Below are 19,006 nucleotides of genomic sequence, written 5' to 3'. Positions count from 1 at the left end.
CAGATATATTTTATCCTCGTTCATCCTCATGTTAATATGTTAAGTTTGTTTTCAGCACTCAAATATTCACTTTGACGCACCTTCACAGTCCCAGAATGAACTCAAATACCCATTAATGTCCCCTGATGAAGGGGTGATAGATATTATTTAGCATTAGTCCTAATTGTAAAAGTGTTAGAATATAGTTTCATACAATTGAATGCAACATTAGTTTGTTTTGGTCAAGTTTACATTTGTACTATAACTTGGAGCTGTAAGCTGATCCATTTTTGAAATGTTCATTTATTAATTTGTGAATGATTTAAATATCATTGTATTCAACTATATCATCATATATGGTGACTTGTCAGCTTCTATCATTATTTCTAAACAGATATTTTACATTCTGTTAAATGAAAAGCTCAAATGTAATTCACCTTTCTGTGTCTCTGTGATGTCAGAGTTCACCTGGGAGCCTGTGTTTGTGGCATACATTGCACATTTCATAGGGTTGCTGCATATAATATAGTTATAGATTAAACCCAAAGTGCAACTGGAGCATTTATGTAACCAGAATGTAATACATGCACAGCGTAATAGGATTGGAGCCACTGTGAAAATAAAGAAAGAATGAAACATGTGGCCTGGAGTTCACATTGTTTATTCAGTATTAAACAAAAGAGATTTTAATGTGACTTCCAGGACCGCAATTCAAATTGACATTAAATGGGGGTACTGTAAACAAAATGACATTATAGTGGACTACAGTCTAGTAACAATTCAGCTGGGCTAGGATAACTTTCAGACTACAGGCAGAGGTGGCCAGCCCTTTGAATCAATCAATATCCAAGTTCCAACTCATAATAAGATAATAAATCTATAAAAAAGTCAACAATTAGAAATTTCTGTGGTCAAGGTAATTCGGACAAAAAACAAAATACTGATAATACTGAGATAATACTGAATGTAAACCTGTGTTTTCTTCCAGTATTACTGAGATACCTTGACTTAATAACACGAGACACATCTGGAAATGAGATGATGGCCTGTCTGGTACAAACACAGCATCAAATCCACGTCGCATCGCCATGATCAACTCTAAAATCCAGAAAGCGATCTAAGTGCAAGACCAGTGTTCATCTGGGGACTCTCTATGTCCAGACTCTGTCCTCTATCTCCAGACCAACCAGTCAGAGTTTTCTGTGTCTCCAGACTGCCTCCGTCCTCCACGAGTCGTGCAGCACTTCTCAGTACAGACATGAAATAGTATTTAATGACTAAGTCGTAAAAAATTATTCCAATACCATTAAATTAAATTTAAATGATGTGTTCACTGTTTTTCAAGCCAGACCTTATTAAAATGTTGTTTAACATGATTTATGTCACATAGCACGGCCTAGCTTTTCGTATTGACAGACTTACCACCCCGCTGCACATTCTCACTGCACTTTATGGTCCAAAAGGAGATTTTTTTTTTTTTTAACCTCTTGATGAAGCTACTTTAGGAAAATAGGAACCTCACAGGAAGGTCAGACGTGTTTAAGTGATCCACTGGTTGCAGTTGCAAAGCACTGCCGTGTATAACAGGTAGGTGTTTTTTTTTTTGTAAGACTTTCCAGCTACAGCAGGAATCTGAGCTAAATAAAATCAAATCTGTGCTCAAGCCCACTGAGAAGCTGCAGCGGAGCGGTAAGAAGCTTGTAACGTGAGCTGGAGCGAAGGTTGTGGTCATGCACAGTCATAAGTGATAGGAAACAACATGTCAACCGGGCTTGGATTAAAAACAGTGAACCTATTGTTTTTACAGTGAAACGAGCCAGTAGCAAACATGTGATATTATGTATTTATTATACTCCAGCTCGCCTTAACCGAGAACCTTGCGTGTTAGCAAGGTGAGCTGTTTGTTTTAACACCATGCCATTGTCAACATTGGAGGCCAGTTAAAGCTAATATTGGCCTGTTGGCTCTGCTATGTAAATGTACAAACAGTTTCCCAGTGGTATGAATTGGTTTTACTGTTTTATTATTTATTATGCATATGTAGATATCAAACCAGTGTTGTTATGGAACTAGCATTTAGTTTTTTGTTTGTTTGATTTCTTGGACATGGTTGGTCTGGTGACAGAAAGCTTGTCCCGAGATGAAGCATCATCATCATCATCCACTTGGTCTTGTAACTCAAACAAAGTGACATTTGTTATAATCTTTAAATGCAACGGTATATAAATCCAGTTCTCCCTTCATAAATCTCTCTGTTGGGTAAAGAATTGCATTGTTTTCCAGGGCTTTCCAGGATTTCGTCTCGGATGAATCCCAAATTATGTAACATATCCACTCCACGATATAAACAGACACAAGGAGGAGGCATATTATCTTATTAGCTGAATTCCCAAAAACTTGCATATACTCTGCTTCTGTGTTATCAGGCTGGTTACAGCCGTAGTGTATATTCATCATCAACAGTGTTAGATTTCAGCCCTTAAAATAGGGTTTAATCAACCGCAGCCATATTAGCATAGCAAAACCTTCTATTTACAAGTAATTATAGGTCTAGAAACTAAGGTCCAGTAAAGAGGAAAACTCTTTGGTATTTCCAAGAGGAAAGGATTGCACAAACAGTATTTGATCAGAGAGGAGAGAGATTTGTATCAAGTCATTAAAAAAAAAAAAAAAAAAAACGCACAACAGATCTAGGTGACATCTCAAGAGGTATTGGGTTGGAGAAGGTATGCGTCTGAGCGTATGAGAGTGCGGGCCTGTTATCAAAAGCGTACCATTCATACTACGAGCATATGGATCTAACTTAGCATAATGTTGTGAGATTTTCACTCCAGGAATTAAATTATATGTTGAGCAATGTCTGCCTTACAGAGAGCCCGGCAAAAACCTGATAACACAGAAATGTGATTTTCACATTAGAGGAGAAATGCAAATATCTTAACTAAAATCTACAAAACAAGGATTAATAGAGATTTGGTAAAGGCGAGGAATCTACTTGAAAATTCAGGCCTTAAGCTAAGCCAGGGCCTTTTGTTCACATAGCTAGAATGACAAAAGGAAAATGAAATGTATTTTAAAAAAAAGAAAAAAGGAGATGATGGATGCCTTCCGATCCTTTACCAGTTCAGACCAAATCACCCGAGGAGGAATTCACTGGATACAGTCAAAGCTCCTCGGGGAAAATGTAAAGAAAAAAAAAAGTAAACAAGATGTGAAACGTTAAGCGAGGAGAGATGTTTGATTACGAACTCTCTCCCTTCACATGTTACGTGTTAGAGAAATACGTCCGCTGCAGATGATGCCGTCGACCGCTCGCTCTGTGATGTTCATCACTTACAGTACTCGTTTTAATGGGACCCATCTCCAGGCTGATTGCGTGACGCTCTGATGATTCTTCTCTATATAAAGTCCTTTAATTAAGATGCATTTTAGCATTTCAAAAGAAAAGAAAAAAAAATCTGTAATATTGCCACAAGCCACCATTGTTTTCTCTATCTTATACATTGCAACAAGGATGAAGACGGCGGTGAATTCAGTATCCGCCGCTCGGACTCAAAGGCCACTGTACTGTAGGCAATCAGACTGGGGGAGACTTTGACCTTGCCAAGGACAGGAGGACAGACTACATTGCTACTGAGATCTGAGCGTCCATTTTCCCCATCTCTTATCTGCAGAAACACTAAAATCCAGTTAAATGGAGCCATTTTCTCATTTGCCTTTTGGAGGTCATTTTTCATGCTTGGAGAACTCCGGTCATTCAGACGGCACAAGGGGCTCTATTGTAGTAACAGCTTGTTCAGCGAGGGTCCACATGCTGCACAGCCTGGCAGACTCTCATGGACCACAGCTGGAAAACATACAGCCTGCTGTGTAGCAATAGACCAACAGCAAAGACAAAGCAGGGGGAGTTACTGTCCCATCGTTTGATCAATGAAGGAAGGAAGAGTTCACCACTGACTGCTCTCAGCATTAGGTCACATCTTTTACTTGGCAAACCCTGTAAGAAACACTGGACATATTGTGGAGCCAACTAGGCCAGCCAATATAGTGTCAAACACAAAGCCCAGGCAACAAAGACTGCATGTAGCGCCTCTCGGCTCCTGGAAGATGCCGCGGTCGGATATCGTTTCTGGGCTTGTATGAGCGAGTTATCGGACGTCTGGGGCCTCAGGAGGAGAAGCAAAGGCTGCAGCACTCCATGCAGATCTCCAGGCAGTCTGCAGACTCACAGCAGGCGTCGATGATGCCACAGTCCATGTCACAGGGCAGGTCACAGTCACCACACTCCTCCGACGCACAGCAGCAGCAGAAACACGAGTCGTCGCCTGCGCAGGAGCCGCAGGTGGCACAGTCCAGCACGATGTTGCACAGAGTCAGGAACTCACAGAAGAGACAGGCCAGAATACAGTGAACACAGCAGTCTGGGTGGGAGAGAGGGAGAGAGAGACAGAGAAACACAGTGTTTACACAACACGCCAATGAAGCAAAGTCTGCTCCAAAAAAAAAAATCTAATCAGTCAGTGTGATGGCTGAGAAATCATGAGACATGATGACATAATTAGTTTACATGAAAATATTCCTTCTTCAGTGACTGGTCAGATATGAATGGCAGCCAACCAACATCCTGCTGGCATTAGCACACTGACTTATGACATTAGCTTTTTGATAGGGAGTAAAAAAAACAAAACCCTTGGTCCCACCACATCTTTACTTGTATTCACGTTTGTCTTTTTTAGTTCAGTCTGTCAGCATTTAAAGGGACAATGTAGAGTTTTGGAAAAGCGAAGCGTTTTCACACTACATTTATGAGCCTCTGCGCGCACCGTGAAATTCTTTGACCGGCGCAATACAAGACGGACTCATGTTTTCATTCATCAAGAATTAAAGTCAGAGGTTCGAAGACGATCAGATACCGTCGTAGTCCCGACCCTAAACGGTGATTCGGCGGCGTTATTCTCATGACTCGCCGCGAAACCGAAAGTAAGGAAACGCTGGTCGGCTCGCCCAGCATTTCCGCCACCACTAATAATAACAAAATAACGATAGAGACAAAATGATATATTTATCGAAAATGGGCCCATTAACAAGTGTGGGTAACGTAGATTCATCCACATTAATATGAGATTTTTTATTGTCGCAGAATTTTTCGTTCTGCCGATGGAGAAACTCCTCGTTGTCCCTTTAACAGTTATTCTGAGCTGAAAATGAGAGATACAGTACCATCCGATTCAAGTGCAGTGGATCTAGTCAACCTACAGGTAAGTGAAGTTAGTATCGTAGATATTTTCTAGCTTGATGAGTTCAGTTCAGGGATATGCAGTTGATACATAATTCTTAAAGGCCCCATGTTGTGAAAATTAAAGGTGAAGGTCTCGGGGTCACATACGGTAAATACTGTCCCATGCATCCAGCCAGCCATAAATAGAGAAATGCACACAGCCCATTTTTAGAAACTGTCCCTTTATAATTAAGACAAGTGGACAGAAGTTCTTCCTCTATGTGATGTCGCATAGAAGATATCATCACTGCCCTCAGCTTTCACTCAGTAGGTGAGCTAACAAGGTACAACATATCAAAGAAATGTGATTCTGAGAAAAAGAGAAAAGAAATGAAGCTTCTTCCCTGAACCGGCCTAAATCCATCATCATGCTAGGGATGTCAAAAGTTCAAATAAAACCCTGGAAAAGTGTACAACATGGAGCCTATAATGCAATTTACAAACTTTACTTTAGAGAGGATAAAAAGTACCGAACTGAACCAAGAATTACATTTTTTGTTGGTTTTTCATAAAAGAAAATCTTCCAAGGGAAAGTCCATCATCTCCTACGCTGATTAGACAACTGGAAAAAAGCCTTTGTGTTGAACTTTGCCACCTGTCCCTCCCCCTCCCCCTCCTCCTCCTGCCCCCGCCCCTCTGTCAGTGTCGATATCTCACCGTCCTGTGCCTCTGTGGGAATCTGGGAGCTGTTGCTCTTGGAGCTGCTCTTGCTCCTCTTGCTGCTCTGGGAGGTGATGGACGGGTTGGACTGCAACTTCTTGGTGTGCTTGGGTCCCGCCGAGGAGGACGAGGAGGTGGACGAGCCGCCTCTCGGGAGCGAGCCCAGCTTAGGATGGGGGCCTCCGTTCCGAACGCCTCCGTTGGACTGGAGCGTGTGCGTGTGCGTGTGCGGCGTGTGCGTGTGCTGCTGCGAACAGTGCGTGTGAGAGGAGGAGTGTGTGTGCGAGTGCGAGTGCTGCCGGGCTCCATTGCGTAACTGGCCGCCGGGCTGCGTCCGACATGGCTGGGTGTGTTGGACGGGCGTGGATCTGGCTGCAGGTTGAGCTGGAGAGGGAAAAGATGTTATAATTAAATAAAGAAAGCCTGAGGACAAAATAACATTTTTCATTTTTCACATGACATCAGACCATGTTGCGTTGGGTGTTTATCATATTAAATTTAATTGCATCGTATAAGAAGCAGACAAAATAACCTTGGCTATATGAAGGTAGTGTTTTATTGTCTTCTGTTTGTGTATAGCTGTATTCATGAACTGTTGTTTTTTGAATGCAATTAATTATTTTTTCTGACAAATGGTGCAAAAATCCAAGGACACAACAACTGAAAAACAGCAAAACCTCACAACTGAGCGGCTGGAAGCAGTAAATACATGTATAACCTAACAGTCCAGGCAAAATAGCGTTTTACGACAGACTAATTGTAATGGAATTTTTTTCACCATACATCATTACTATGAGGTGTCCAGAACAACATACTAAAAGTCCTAAGAAATCCTAGTTGGGGAAATAGTATGTTTTTACTCTTATCAATCCAAGATTGATTTACTGTGTATAAAGTCTATGGTGCCAATGGGGCTATTTTTTTCCTTTATTTAAATCACAATGAAACTTCACACAATGAAAGTATCCATGAAATGTAAAATTTTTTGTATTACAAGTTTCTTTGAAAATTAATTTGAATATGCAAATGAGCCATACACTAATCAAATATGCCCAAAATACACCCGAATAGGCTTATTTGTTTCCATTACTCCTACCACAATGAAAGTATACATGACAAGTAACATATTTTGTATGACAAGTTTCTTTGAAAATGAATTTGAATATGGAAAATAGCCCCATTGGGTTGTATTGTTGTCTGCCCTTATTGGCACCATAGACTGTATATACAGTAAATCAATCTTGGATTGATGAGAATTTAACATATTTCCCCAACTAGGATTTCTTAGGACTTTTAGTATGTTGTTCTGGACACCTCATAGAAATGATGTATGGTGAAAAAAATTACAATTAGTTCTATTTTTTAGTCCAAAATGAGCTAGATTGCCTGGACTATAAGTAAAGTTGGGGCTTTTGTATGAAAGGACTGTCTTGCCTGTGTGCATATACATGTGTGGGTGCACGCTCACCAACTTCTGTGCGTAATGCTTCTGATCAGTGCTGAGCTGTGCGGCCTCTCTCAGTATGCAATATGCATGTGTGTGCGTTATGTGTGTGTGTGCGTGCATACTTGTGCTGATGCAGCGTCATGGAGAGGGAGGCCCTGGGAAATTGAGTCCAATTACAGAGCCCACCCCAAAGGCAATAGCTCATGGGAAGAGCTCTGTATTTACTGAGCTGACCCCTGATCCTACTTGTCTAGACTCTTACACAACTAGAAAGAGACTGCAGGGTAAAGAAGAAGAAAAAAAGACAAGATAAATGGAGAGTGTGCGGCAGAAGGAGGAGGAGGAGGAGGAGGAGAGGAGTTTTGTCTCAGCGAACAATGCAGTTATGAGACAGTATAGAGTATCAACAAACACAAACACTTAAAGCACATGCACTTTTGTTGATCTTGGCTCAGAAAAACACTAGAATAATTTACCTCCGAGCGCTACACACAGTACTAACTACTCCACTAAAGAGGAGCAGGCAGAAAAGCACACCTTCGCTGCCAAACCAAACACACACCCCTGAAAAAGAAGAATAAAATGGAAGCCTGGTTTTTATATATTATGGTAGTATTTAATACCATCCTATTGAGGCCTTAAATATTTTCTTGACCTGAAAGCATATGGTGTGGAAAGGTGTGGTGATACTTAACAGGGCCTCGTAGACTCGGACCGACCCACAGAAAATCAAAGCAGAAACTCTGTACCTCCCAGATAAACACACACACACACACTGCAAACAGAGTGTGGTCCTGAGCGCCCGCTATGAAACACGACTGGCAATAAAAGCGTCTGTTCGATAACCGTTCGGAGACAGATAACCCAACCAGGGTTTGTTTTGATTGGCCGATGGCCGTGGTCGCTCAAACCAATCCAGTGTTATTAAAGATTCTTTCATTCAGCGTTTTCTAACTTTGCTCCAGATGTTTGGCAGGCTGCACGGCCAGTGTGTGTGTGTGTGTGTGTGTGTGTGTGTGTGTGTGTGTGTGTGTGTGTGTGTGTGTGTGTGTGTGCAGGGAGAGTGAGTGAGTGAGTGAGAATGAGCCATACTTTGTCTGCTAAAGTATGTCAAAAGTCAATACCTGCTGCTCTCTTGTGTTATGTCTCTTTCTCTTCCTCTTTCACTCCTTCAGACCATCTCCTCCCTTTCTGTCTCTCTTCTTTCTTTCTTTCTGATTGCTCCCTTTTTCTTTTCTTTTCTTTTTTACCCTTTGCACAATACTGTATTTTAACACCCTGAGCTGGCCAGGATGTGGGTCGGTAAGAGAAGACGGGGATTAGAGGAAGGGGAGGGATGCTGTGCACAATTTTTCAGTATTTCTTCTAGTTTTGTATTGTCCTACAGGGGATTGAGAGCTGTTGAGAAATTCATACTTCTTGAGTGTGCGTGCGCGTGTGAACACAGTACTGTACATAGGCGGATCTGGCAGGCAGACAGACAGACAGAGAGTTAGAGAGCGAGAGAGAGAGAGACAGGGAGTCAGGACTGTCTCCAAACAGAGCTTGAGGTTAGGCCCACTCACACACAAATATATGCATGCAAGAACACGTGTGGACACACACACACACACACACACGCACAGAAAAAACACAAGGTCCCTTTGTCTGAGATCAAGAAAGTTAGGGAGAAAAATGGAGCGAGAGAGAAAAGGAGGAGAACAAAGTAGAAGAAATGAGCTGCTGCTGCTGCTGCTGCTGCTGCTGCTGCTGCTGCTGCTGCTGCTGCTGCTGCTGCTTGAGCATTTTTTGGACCATCAGGATGCATGGGTGTGACTCATAAACACAATGATTCAGCAGTGGGAGCTAGTTAAAAATAACAGCAAATAAAGAGCCAAATGACTGTGGGATTAACATGATGAGACTGGGAAACCGCAGAGTGTGTGTGCGTGTGTGTTTGTGTGTGTGTGTGTGTGGCGCTAACACAGCAGTTCAGTCTGCTGGGGGTCCGCTGGCTGACCGCTGTGTCGGATGTGAATGTGCATGTGTGTGTGTGTGTGTGTGTGTTGGGATGTGTCTGTCCGGTTAGCAAGATGAGTGAGTCACCATATCAGTTCAATAACCTTAAAAAATAATGTATAAAGCAAAGAACAGCACATTTACAGAACTTGTTCAAACTGGAGGAAGAGAATAACAGACTGAAGCTTGATTTTTAAACATCCATTTGCAAGGCTATAAGCTTAAAACAAATGTGTTTTTCTGTTGCAGGTGTAAAACTATGGCATTCACCAAGCAAGGAACTGAAAAGTTGTATAAGTATATCTCAGTTAAAGAAAATGTTTAAAAAAGAAAAGATAAGCATCGACAAAAAAGAAGAAGGATAAAGAGATAAAGAAGGGGGAAAAAAGAATAGATAGATAGACGAGTGGTGTCCACTACTATTTTGCTCGTTTGTTTCTTGTTATTATTATATGTTTCATCATCTTTAATTTTTTGAAATAGAGTATAATACTGGTGTTGATAACAATAGAGAGGGGCAGGTACTATACGTTTTCCTTCATCCTGCTCCTTTTCATTTGTGTACAATGTGTAAGTAGGCTATGTGCAACCATGTGTAGTACTGTATGTATACCATGAATGGAATAAATCAAAATGAAATGAAATGAAATGCTGCAGCAGCCATGCACCCCCTCACCTCACCCCCCGCCCCTCAAATTCACACAGCCTCAGCCTCTTCCTCCTCCTCCTCTGCTGGCGTCTCTCAGCTACCCTGTACTTACACACCTCCCTCCCAGACCAGAGCAGCGCTGTTCATCTCTGTCTCTACTTATCCTCCTGCTGGAATGAGTCACCAGAGTGACTGAGCTGTGTCTGTCTCTGTTCCAGCTGCTCGATCCGACCGTCTCCTCTGGCGCAGTTTGTCTGTCTTTTTTTTTGTAGGTTATAGAGACATGAGGATGCAGAGAAATGAAATGTTCATTTTCATCCGACTTTAAAATGTGCTTTTTATTAAATCCTAAGTGAACAACACAAGGGGGGGAAAAGATGGATGGATGATACACCCACAAAATCTGCTGCCGTACTAACGATGCACAAATGTGCATAAATGCTTTTGTGCTTTCTCAAGCACGACTGAATGGAGGCAAAGCATCTCAATGTGGCCTGCACATAATGGCTCAGTTTCACAATATTTACGCAACATTTCAAAATCCACTCAAACTTTTTTTGAAGAAAGAAAGAAAGAAAAATTCAATCCAGATTTCCCAGAAGCATCTTAACCTCTGACTCCCCTCTTGGCTTTTCTTGCGAAGTTACAGTGTTGTTTTAACTGCGGCCCAAAGCCTATTAGCGTGAGGCACTAACTCTGTGAAATGGGGAAAATGAAACATCGGTGTTGAAATGTGTTATCTAAAACTGTTTTCACTGAGAATTCCCACATTTTTGGCTGCCGTATACAGAGCCGCAACTAACACTACAGCGTTAATAAGGCTTGCTTAGATGCACCCACCCACCACACTGGAAATGTCACGTGAGAGCGTTTTAAAGACGACTGCATCATAATGAGGTGAAAGCCAGACAAAACATGACTCAACTTTGGCCAAAAATAAATGTTTATTCTACTTTCAAGTCGGTCTTAGCCATTTTTAACATAACACATAAAAAGCGGCTTATGGTATCCCATCATTCAAATGAAGCATTACCCCTGCAGAGATGCTTATTACAGCACTTCAGTTGTAAAAAATCCATTTGATCCTCTTTTATTGTGGAGTTTGCTCACAAACTCCGTTGTTCGTGCATCTGGCTATCACTTTGTCCGAGGATTACTGTGATTTAAAGAGTGGAAGAACGGACTTCTGTTGCTTCCACTTGCTATTTAAAGGGGAACTGTGCAAGTCCGGTCGCTTTTTCGCTGCTTTTGCTAACTCTCCTCCCTCCCCCAGTGGCCATGTGCATTTTTTTTTTAACAAAGCCGGTGAGAAGGCAATCCATGGAGCGGTGGATAACGTTATATATCATATACGTTTTACAATGTGTATATTTGTAGTCTAATCTGTCATAAAGAACAGATTACAGATTACAGGGTGCGTTGGTGTTGCAGAGACGAGAGCTGGGACACCGGGTCAGTGGCGCTGATCTTGCAAGGTTAGTTTTCGGCCAAGGGATGCTAGGTGGAAGTCAGAGAGCCTCCATTCTCTCTGTAACAACCCATTTAACCATCACAATTACTCAAATATATGTTTAATTAAGGTAACAATCTTGCATAGTTCCCCTTTAAACCGAAAACTTCCTTTGTAGAGCGGACAGAACATTTCGTTTTGATTATTATTTGGTAACACTTGACTTTATAATGAGTACACACTATTAAGCATTAGTTAAGCTTTAAATACTGAATTCATAATTTATGTGTTTATAAACTACATACTAATGAGTATTCATACGTTATGAATGAAGAATTCAGTATTTATTAATGTTTAACTAATGCTTAATAGTGTGTACTTATTATAAAGTATTACAGATTTTTTTTTAATAATAATTAATAAAATGCACTGTCACAATAATCAGCTTTATGAAAAAGACAAATGCAAATGGAGATCTGAGTTCACTGTCATAATTATTGTGTTGGAGATTCAGTTGTTGGAACTCGTTTTGGCCCCTGAGTGTTAACTAGAAAGCTGCACTTTCAGCAAAAATGAGTGACAAAGTCTCAGTGAAGCATTTGGTTTCTAACATTAAAAATAACCAATACTATCCTCACATGAACCAAATAGAGCTGTTATTCTTACAATAAACAGTGAGTGTGATCTAACAGGTGGGCAGGCCAGACCTGTTTGCTGTATGCATGTAGGTGTGAGACTCAACTCTGCATTACAGACTGAGTCATCACCTGAGATGATGGCAGTACTGTAGAAATGTCTCATGTGAGGTTGAGGTCATCGTTGTGCCTGTCTGTTTCTGCTTCACTGTGAAAGTGTCAAGGTTTTTGTAAAAATCTAAAAATACAATAAGAGTCTATTAAACCACTTAGAGATATCATTTGCTAACATAATCTTACAAATTAACTCCTAATATACTGAAAACCACTTGTAGAGTATTTACATACACAATCAAACTGTCTGAGCAGGCAGAGTGCTGACTGATTGGGAGTTAGTTGACGGATGTGTGTTCGTGCCTGCACATGTTCGCAGCGGAGCCACGTCTAAACCAAACCAAATAACGGAATGTGCATGAGAATTTGTATTTTGTTTTGTAAATTGCCAAACTCATTTCTCTCTCCTTGTGGTTGCGTGAAAAACATGAAATATGACAGTAGTTGACGCAAAAGCAGCAACAACAACTTGCCCAATACTGCAACAAAAAAACCAAAGTCCTGGAAAAGCTTCAACTTTTCTCTTTGTGTGTGTATTTTATTCACTTAAACCCAGCTGTTGGGAAAAACACTTAATTAAGTTTTTACTTTTTTGGCATCTGTGTGAATTTCACCTGACAAATGGATGGAAACAGTTAGTAAATAATCTGGATGGGGCTCGGCCCATATTTTGTAAAAGAAAAGGAGGAAAAGACGGCGAACATGCCGGAACAACATGACGCACTAATCCTTGAAACCCCCCCCCCTCCCTTCCACTTCATCCGCCCATGACCCCCCTGACCCCTGACACAGCTGGACTTTCCATCAGATCCCCCCTTTGAGTAAGAGAGTTATCTAAGAGATGGCAAATGTGAAATAAAATTCCCTGAATTTAAAATGCGACCAACAAAGAGATAAAGAAGTAGAGAGAGTCTAATCCGGAACAGCAGAGATGGAAAACAGTTTCAGCAGCACAGTGACTGGGCTCTAATTAAAGGCAGTGTCACAATCCTGTTAGATTTCCCACTAACAACACAGTGCACACTCCTCCCCATTGATGACAAGATAATAACAAACAGCTCCACTCAGCATTTCTCTTGCTCACACTTTCATGTCCTCATTTACACATGCATTAAAAAGAAAAAAAGAAAAAGAAAAAAGACAGCCTGTCTTCTATTTCCTCTGGGCTGATCTCATTTGGTTGAAAATATCTCAAACTGATAAAAATAAACAAAATGAAAAGTGTCATAAAAAAGCTACTGCGATGAATTGTTATGTTGTCATCGTTTCCTTTTTGAGTCCACAAAGCGTGTAAGCGGTTAAACATCTGACTATGAACATGTGTGTCCTCCCGCTGTGACTGTGACGTCAAAGGCTGCAGTGTGGTCATGACATCACTGACACAGAGCTTGTGCATGTGCATGAGTGTGTATGCATGTGTGTGTGTGTGTGTTTGATTCAGGTCATAACAGACACTCACACATGTTAACAGCTCTCTCTGCACATTGTTCTCAGACAGCCTGTCATAGGCCCTGAGCCAGACGCATACTGCAGCTCTGATGTCATCACTGCGAGACAGAACATACAAGCTGAGGAATTTTCTGTTTTTGCTTCTGTTTGCTCGCCCTCTCGCTCGCAAAACACTCACTCTCTCTCTCTCTCGCCCACACATTCGCAGATGTCACACCACAGCGCCATGACATCACCACCACACAGACCTGAGTGTTGTGGCTATATTTTGTAATCACTCCTCACATGAACACCAGGCATTACAAAGTAAAGCCAGAGAAGCAGATGATGATGATGAGGATGGTGCTGATTGATTGGATGCAGATGACACCGAGTGCATTTAACCTGCTCAACCAGGCAGATTGTTTTATAACAAACAAACAGTGACGAGTCAAAGAGACAGACGTATAATTATGCAGCTGTCTGCATTCACCTCAGAAAGTGATTAATTTTAGAATTTAAAGGGATAGTTCAACATTTTTTTGGCAAATTGGCCCATTGCCATAATCCTTATAGTCATAGCAGTAGGTTCGTTAGCTTTAATTGTCGGTGCAAGCTATTTTTAGAACGGCGGAGCAGAGCCGCCAGCTGCTAAGAGCTATGCTATACGGAGGCTAATGGGATTTCTTGGTTTCCCTCATCAAACTCATCAAATACACAATCCAACAACTCCAAAACGCTCTGGTGGACAAGTTGTGACCTGCACATTCACCACGCTATGAGATAATAACGTTAACGTTATGAGACAGAGTTGTTTTAGAGGTAAATTCATGCAAAACCGCTGATGCGCTTTCCTGTCGAGGGCAGTTTTCAGGCAAGCAGTCTCTGCGTTTGCCTTGAAAACAACTCTGTCTTGTAATGTTGCGTTATTATCTCATAGCGTGGTGAATGTGCAGGTCACAACTTGTCCACCAGAGCGTTTTGGGTTGTTGGATTGTGTATTTGATGAGTTTGATGAGGGAAACCAAGAAATCCCATTAACCACAGCTTGCGGCTCTGCTCCGCCGTTCTAAAAATAGCTTGCACCGACAATTAAAGGTAACAAACCTACTGCTATGAGTATAGGGATTATGGGCCAATTTGCCAAAATGTTGAACTATCCCTTTAATATTTAGCTTGTGGTTCGAGTCACGTGAACATGTGTGATTGTGTAAGTTGCAGAGGGCGGAAGCGATGGATGAAGGGAGGAGGCACGTAAAGGCAAATGGAAAGCCAGCGCCGGCCGGTACACTTTGTCCAACCCTACTGTAGTTGCATAACCCTCCCTGCTCAGCATATGGAGCTGGTGGGTTTCATAGTTTTTATTGGGATGTAAAATAAAGCAGAGAGAAAGAGAGAACAAGAGGGAGAGAAAATGTGACCCAAACCTCTCAAACCGCTCTCTCTCTTTCTTGTCTTGCAGCCCAGGGCCTGAAATAGATTTTTCTTGCAGGTACAGAGGCCCAAACATCGATGGAGACAGCAGACGATTCACACACCTACACAGCTCAAAACACACTCCATTCACCTACTTATCCGTTTCCTGAGTCAACTGCTGGTTTTTCACTTACTGCAAACTAGCTATTATGATGGCTCAGGTTTGTGTGTTTGTGCGTGTCACGCCGCGGTCGACCGCAGATTCCAGGAAAAGCGCTCATTGTTTTCTAACAGCGTTGCTTTTAAACTTTATGTCGGCTTATGCAACCGTCAGCTCCTCCTTTTTTTTCATTTATCACTCATTCACATTCTGACTTATTACTAAAAAAAAAATAAAAATTCACATGCACTGTCTCCTCCTTTTTTCCTTGAATGACAGGAAGCACAGATTTAGGCCACTTTAGAGCAGTTAAAATGTTTTACTGTGCTTCTGGGTTAGCGGCTGAGCATGGAGACAACGTAGCTGGAGTTTTGTGGGTGTCATTATTGTGCAGCTTGGTCTTCTAAGTGAATAAATGACATAGTAGAAGTAGTTCAAGAATTAGCCTGAGATTGTACTTATTTCAAAGCAGAGTGAAAGCAAGAAAAATATACGTGGTGGGGGTAATGACATATTATACTTGCGTAACCTTTGGCTTTGATACAGAGAGGGCTGCAGCGACTGCACATCAAGGAGAAGTAAAAGAAAGTCTGTCTCTGGCTTGACACACAACCGCCGGACTGGTAATGTGAGGGAGGGAAATGGGTGGTGACGGGCGGCGCTTTAACTCTGGAAGGAGAAATTTCAGGTGTTGTGACATTTTCTCACCGGCTAAATTGAGGTGGAGAGGTGCTGATACACCCAGTGGGAAGTGTAATGAATGGACAGCTGGAGGTTTTTCTTTTTTTCTTTTTTTTAGGGGAAAATAGTTTAGACTTGAGAAGCTGAGTGTAAATAAAGTACAAACAAGATGAGACAGAGTCGTCGCTGCCTCTGCAGTTTTCTCACTGCAGTACCAATGACGACAAGCTATTAGATGCCAGACAATATTAGAGTAGATTGGTTACAAAATTAGCTTTAGAGATTAAATGAAATGAACGCTGCCATTACAAAACTGGAAGAAATTCTGGATCCAATTACACCAATAACAAATCTTTATCCAAAATGATACAGACATTCATATTAAATAAACTTTTTCCCAAGGGTGCAATACAATGATGTACTGTATATTATGTGCATTGCTGCGCTGATGAGAGCTACAGTTTTAACTCGCTATTCATTTACAGTAGTTTATGGCCTGTAAACCCTAGAAACAGACTTTATATTGTGAGAAAGACTATTGAAATAAACCCTTTAACGAGAGGTCAGACAAGAATAAGTGGAGCGAACCTCGATGTGACACCACGCGACTCTCTATTGATCAAATCTGAGACTTTTCTTTGGGGGAGGAGGAGGATTCGTTTCCTATTTGACCGACGCCAAGACGCCCGATGAACTTTGACTAATTAAGGGAGACTGAGTAATGGAAGTAAAAATCCAAACGGTGCCAGTCACTCAGCAGCCACTCACCTAGCGTTGTCACGGTGACAGCCTAACAATCCAGTCTCAACAAAGGAAAGACAGACAGACAGACAAACAGAGAATGAAATGCAAAGGAAAATGGAAAAGAAGAGGAGGAGGAGGAGGAGGAGGAGGAGGTGGAGGAAAGGTGTGGAGATCTGGGTTCAGACTCTCTTGTGTTGTGGGAAATCAGAAACTTAACCTACTTAGCTGACAATGTAGATATTTCTGTCCATGTGTGTGTGTGTGTCTGTGTGTGTGTGTGTGTGTGTGTGTGTGTGATTACCCGACCTATTTCTTCAGGGTGTGCAAATGTATTTGTTAAAGGTCAGGACAATGTGACTCATCAGACCGGTGATCGGTAATGGAAATAAAACTCTCACCAGTTTCTCTGTGAGTGTGTCTCCATGTGTGTCTGCATGTGTGTGTATATCTTTGTGTGTGTGTGTGTGTGTGTGTGAAGGTGCTATTTACTCACAAGTGATACTCTTGCTGGGTGTTATAAGCTCCGAGTGGGAGAAGCTGCTGTTACAGTTGTCTCCATCCTTGTCGAGCAGTCGTTCGGGGGTGCCATTTGTCCTCAATATGAGGGGCTCAGTATAGACGTGGGTCACATCTGCAACACAAAATCACAACAAAAAAACACAAACACACAGTTAAAAACAACAAATACAATATATTTTATGTAAACCAGTGGTTCACAAATTTCTGGCAACCACGTGGATCACGTGATCACAGCTGTCAATCAAAATATTCTTATATGCTGCATTTTATTTGAACTCGATTTATATTCGAGAAAGTGAAAGTATAGAATACAATTGTTTAAGATTGTGTGTGGTGTTTTAATCATAATTTTAAAAAGATAAATAAGATAATAATTAGCTGAATTTTTTTTTTTTATCAGTATTTTATTTTATTTTTTAATTAATTACTAGACATTTCAGGCGACCCCATTTGAATTCTAAGCGACCCCACGTGGGGTCCCGACCCCAAGGTTGAAAAACACTGATAAACCCTGTAAACTGTATTTTTTGAAGTTCATTCAGGTTCCCGGGTTCCTACCTTATTATCAGCTATCAGCAGTGAGCTGTTTTCCAGCTCGTAATAAACTTGTCTACTCCCATGTCATTTCCCATCCACCAGCACTTAATTAATTTAAGCGGAGTAGTTGTGCTGACTTCAACAGAGCAGAAGATTTTGTCTGTATGTGTTGCTGTGTGCGCTCCGTCCTGAACCTGCATCTGGAAGCAGTTAAATCCAACCCCTTGGGACTGTTTAGGGGTCTATGTGCATGCTTGTGAAACCTGAAATCTGTGTGGCTTTATGTGTGTGTGTGTGTGTGTGTGTGTGTGTGTGTGTGTGTGTGTGTGTGTGTGTGTGTGTGTGTGTGTGTGTGTGTGTGTGTGTGTGTGTGTGTGTGTGTGTGTGTGTGTGTGTGTTGTGCGTGGGTGTCTGTTTGCGTACGTGTGTTTAAAGTGAACACAAGAAGACGTACACATCATATACATACAGTAAATATGTCTGGGTGTTTTATGTGTTCACCGGTGCCATACAGAGCTCTAATGAAGCTGTTATTATTCACACACACACAGACACACACACACATAGACATACATACATACGTACACACACACACACACACACACTACACACAGAGGCCTTCAAAGCAGGCCTGGGCCTCTGAGAGGTGCAGACTCATTCCTGGGCAAATGGGAGCCAGCTGGGTTTGATAAACACACACATACACACACACACATACACATACACACAAACGTGCACGCGCGCACACAAACCAAACCACGTCCTGTGCGTGGACTCAACACTTCCCGGCTATGTTTATTTACTCTATCCACTCTCGCTCACTTCTCTATCTGTCCTCTCTTTCCTGTCCCCTGCTTCTCATACTCTTCGTCTCCCAGTTCACACTCCCTCTTCACTTCTACACATAAATTCCTTAATCCACATTTTTCACGCAGCTACAACGTAGACGGTGTCTCAGTAAGAAGTAAGACGAATGAAAGCAAAGATGCAAAATAAGAAATGAAGAAGTAGTTTGTAGATGTGTAGATGTCTCTTTCTGTTATGAGTTTGTCCAAATAGATATGAGGTGTTAAAGCTGAAGGTAGCTGAGTAAGACGTTTAACTTCTCATCCAAAAAGTTTCTTCAGTTCTTGTTTTGGAGCCTTTTGGATGAGAAGCAAAATGTCTTTAAGAACTGAAAACGCTTTCAATTTTAGCACTGAATGACCTGGATGACTGAGAAACGAACCTGCACAGACTTCTGTATGATATCTACTGTATACACTTCATTCATTAGCGCACGAGGAGAAGCAAACATGGCGCTTGTGCAGA

At 41.6% G+C, this 19,006-nt stretch overlaps 1 protein-coding gene across 1 annotated transcript in view; it reads right to left on the bottom strand.

Moving 5' to 3' along the window:
* Positions 1-4,146: 4,146 nt before the first annotated feature.
* The window catches only part of mdfi (MyoD family inhibitor), a gene marked incomplete at its 3' end in the record, with an annotated part of 28,015 nt that continues 13,155 nt past the window's right edge, over positions 4,147-19,006 (bottom strand). The window contains exons 3-5 of the mRNA XM_083971335.1: positions 17,133-17,270; positions 5,915-6,301; positions 4,147-4,400 (exon numbers count right to left, since the gene is read on the bottom strand). Coding sequence (XP_083827461.1) covers positions 4,147-4,400; positions 5,915-6,301; positions 17,133-17,270 — 779 coding nt within the window. The remainder of the gene's footprint in view (positions 4,401-5,914; positions 6,302-17,132; positions 17,271-19,006) is intronic.

Source organism: Trachurus trachurus (assembly GCF_905171665.1).
Source record: "Trachurus trachurus genome assembly, chromosome: 5".
NCBI classification, from domain to species: domain Eukaryota; kingdom Metazoa; phylum Chordata; class Actinopteri; order Carangiformes; family Carangidae; genus Trachurus; species Trachurus trachurus.
This window is presented reverse-complemented; position numbering and strand designations above follow the sequence as displayed.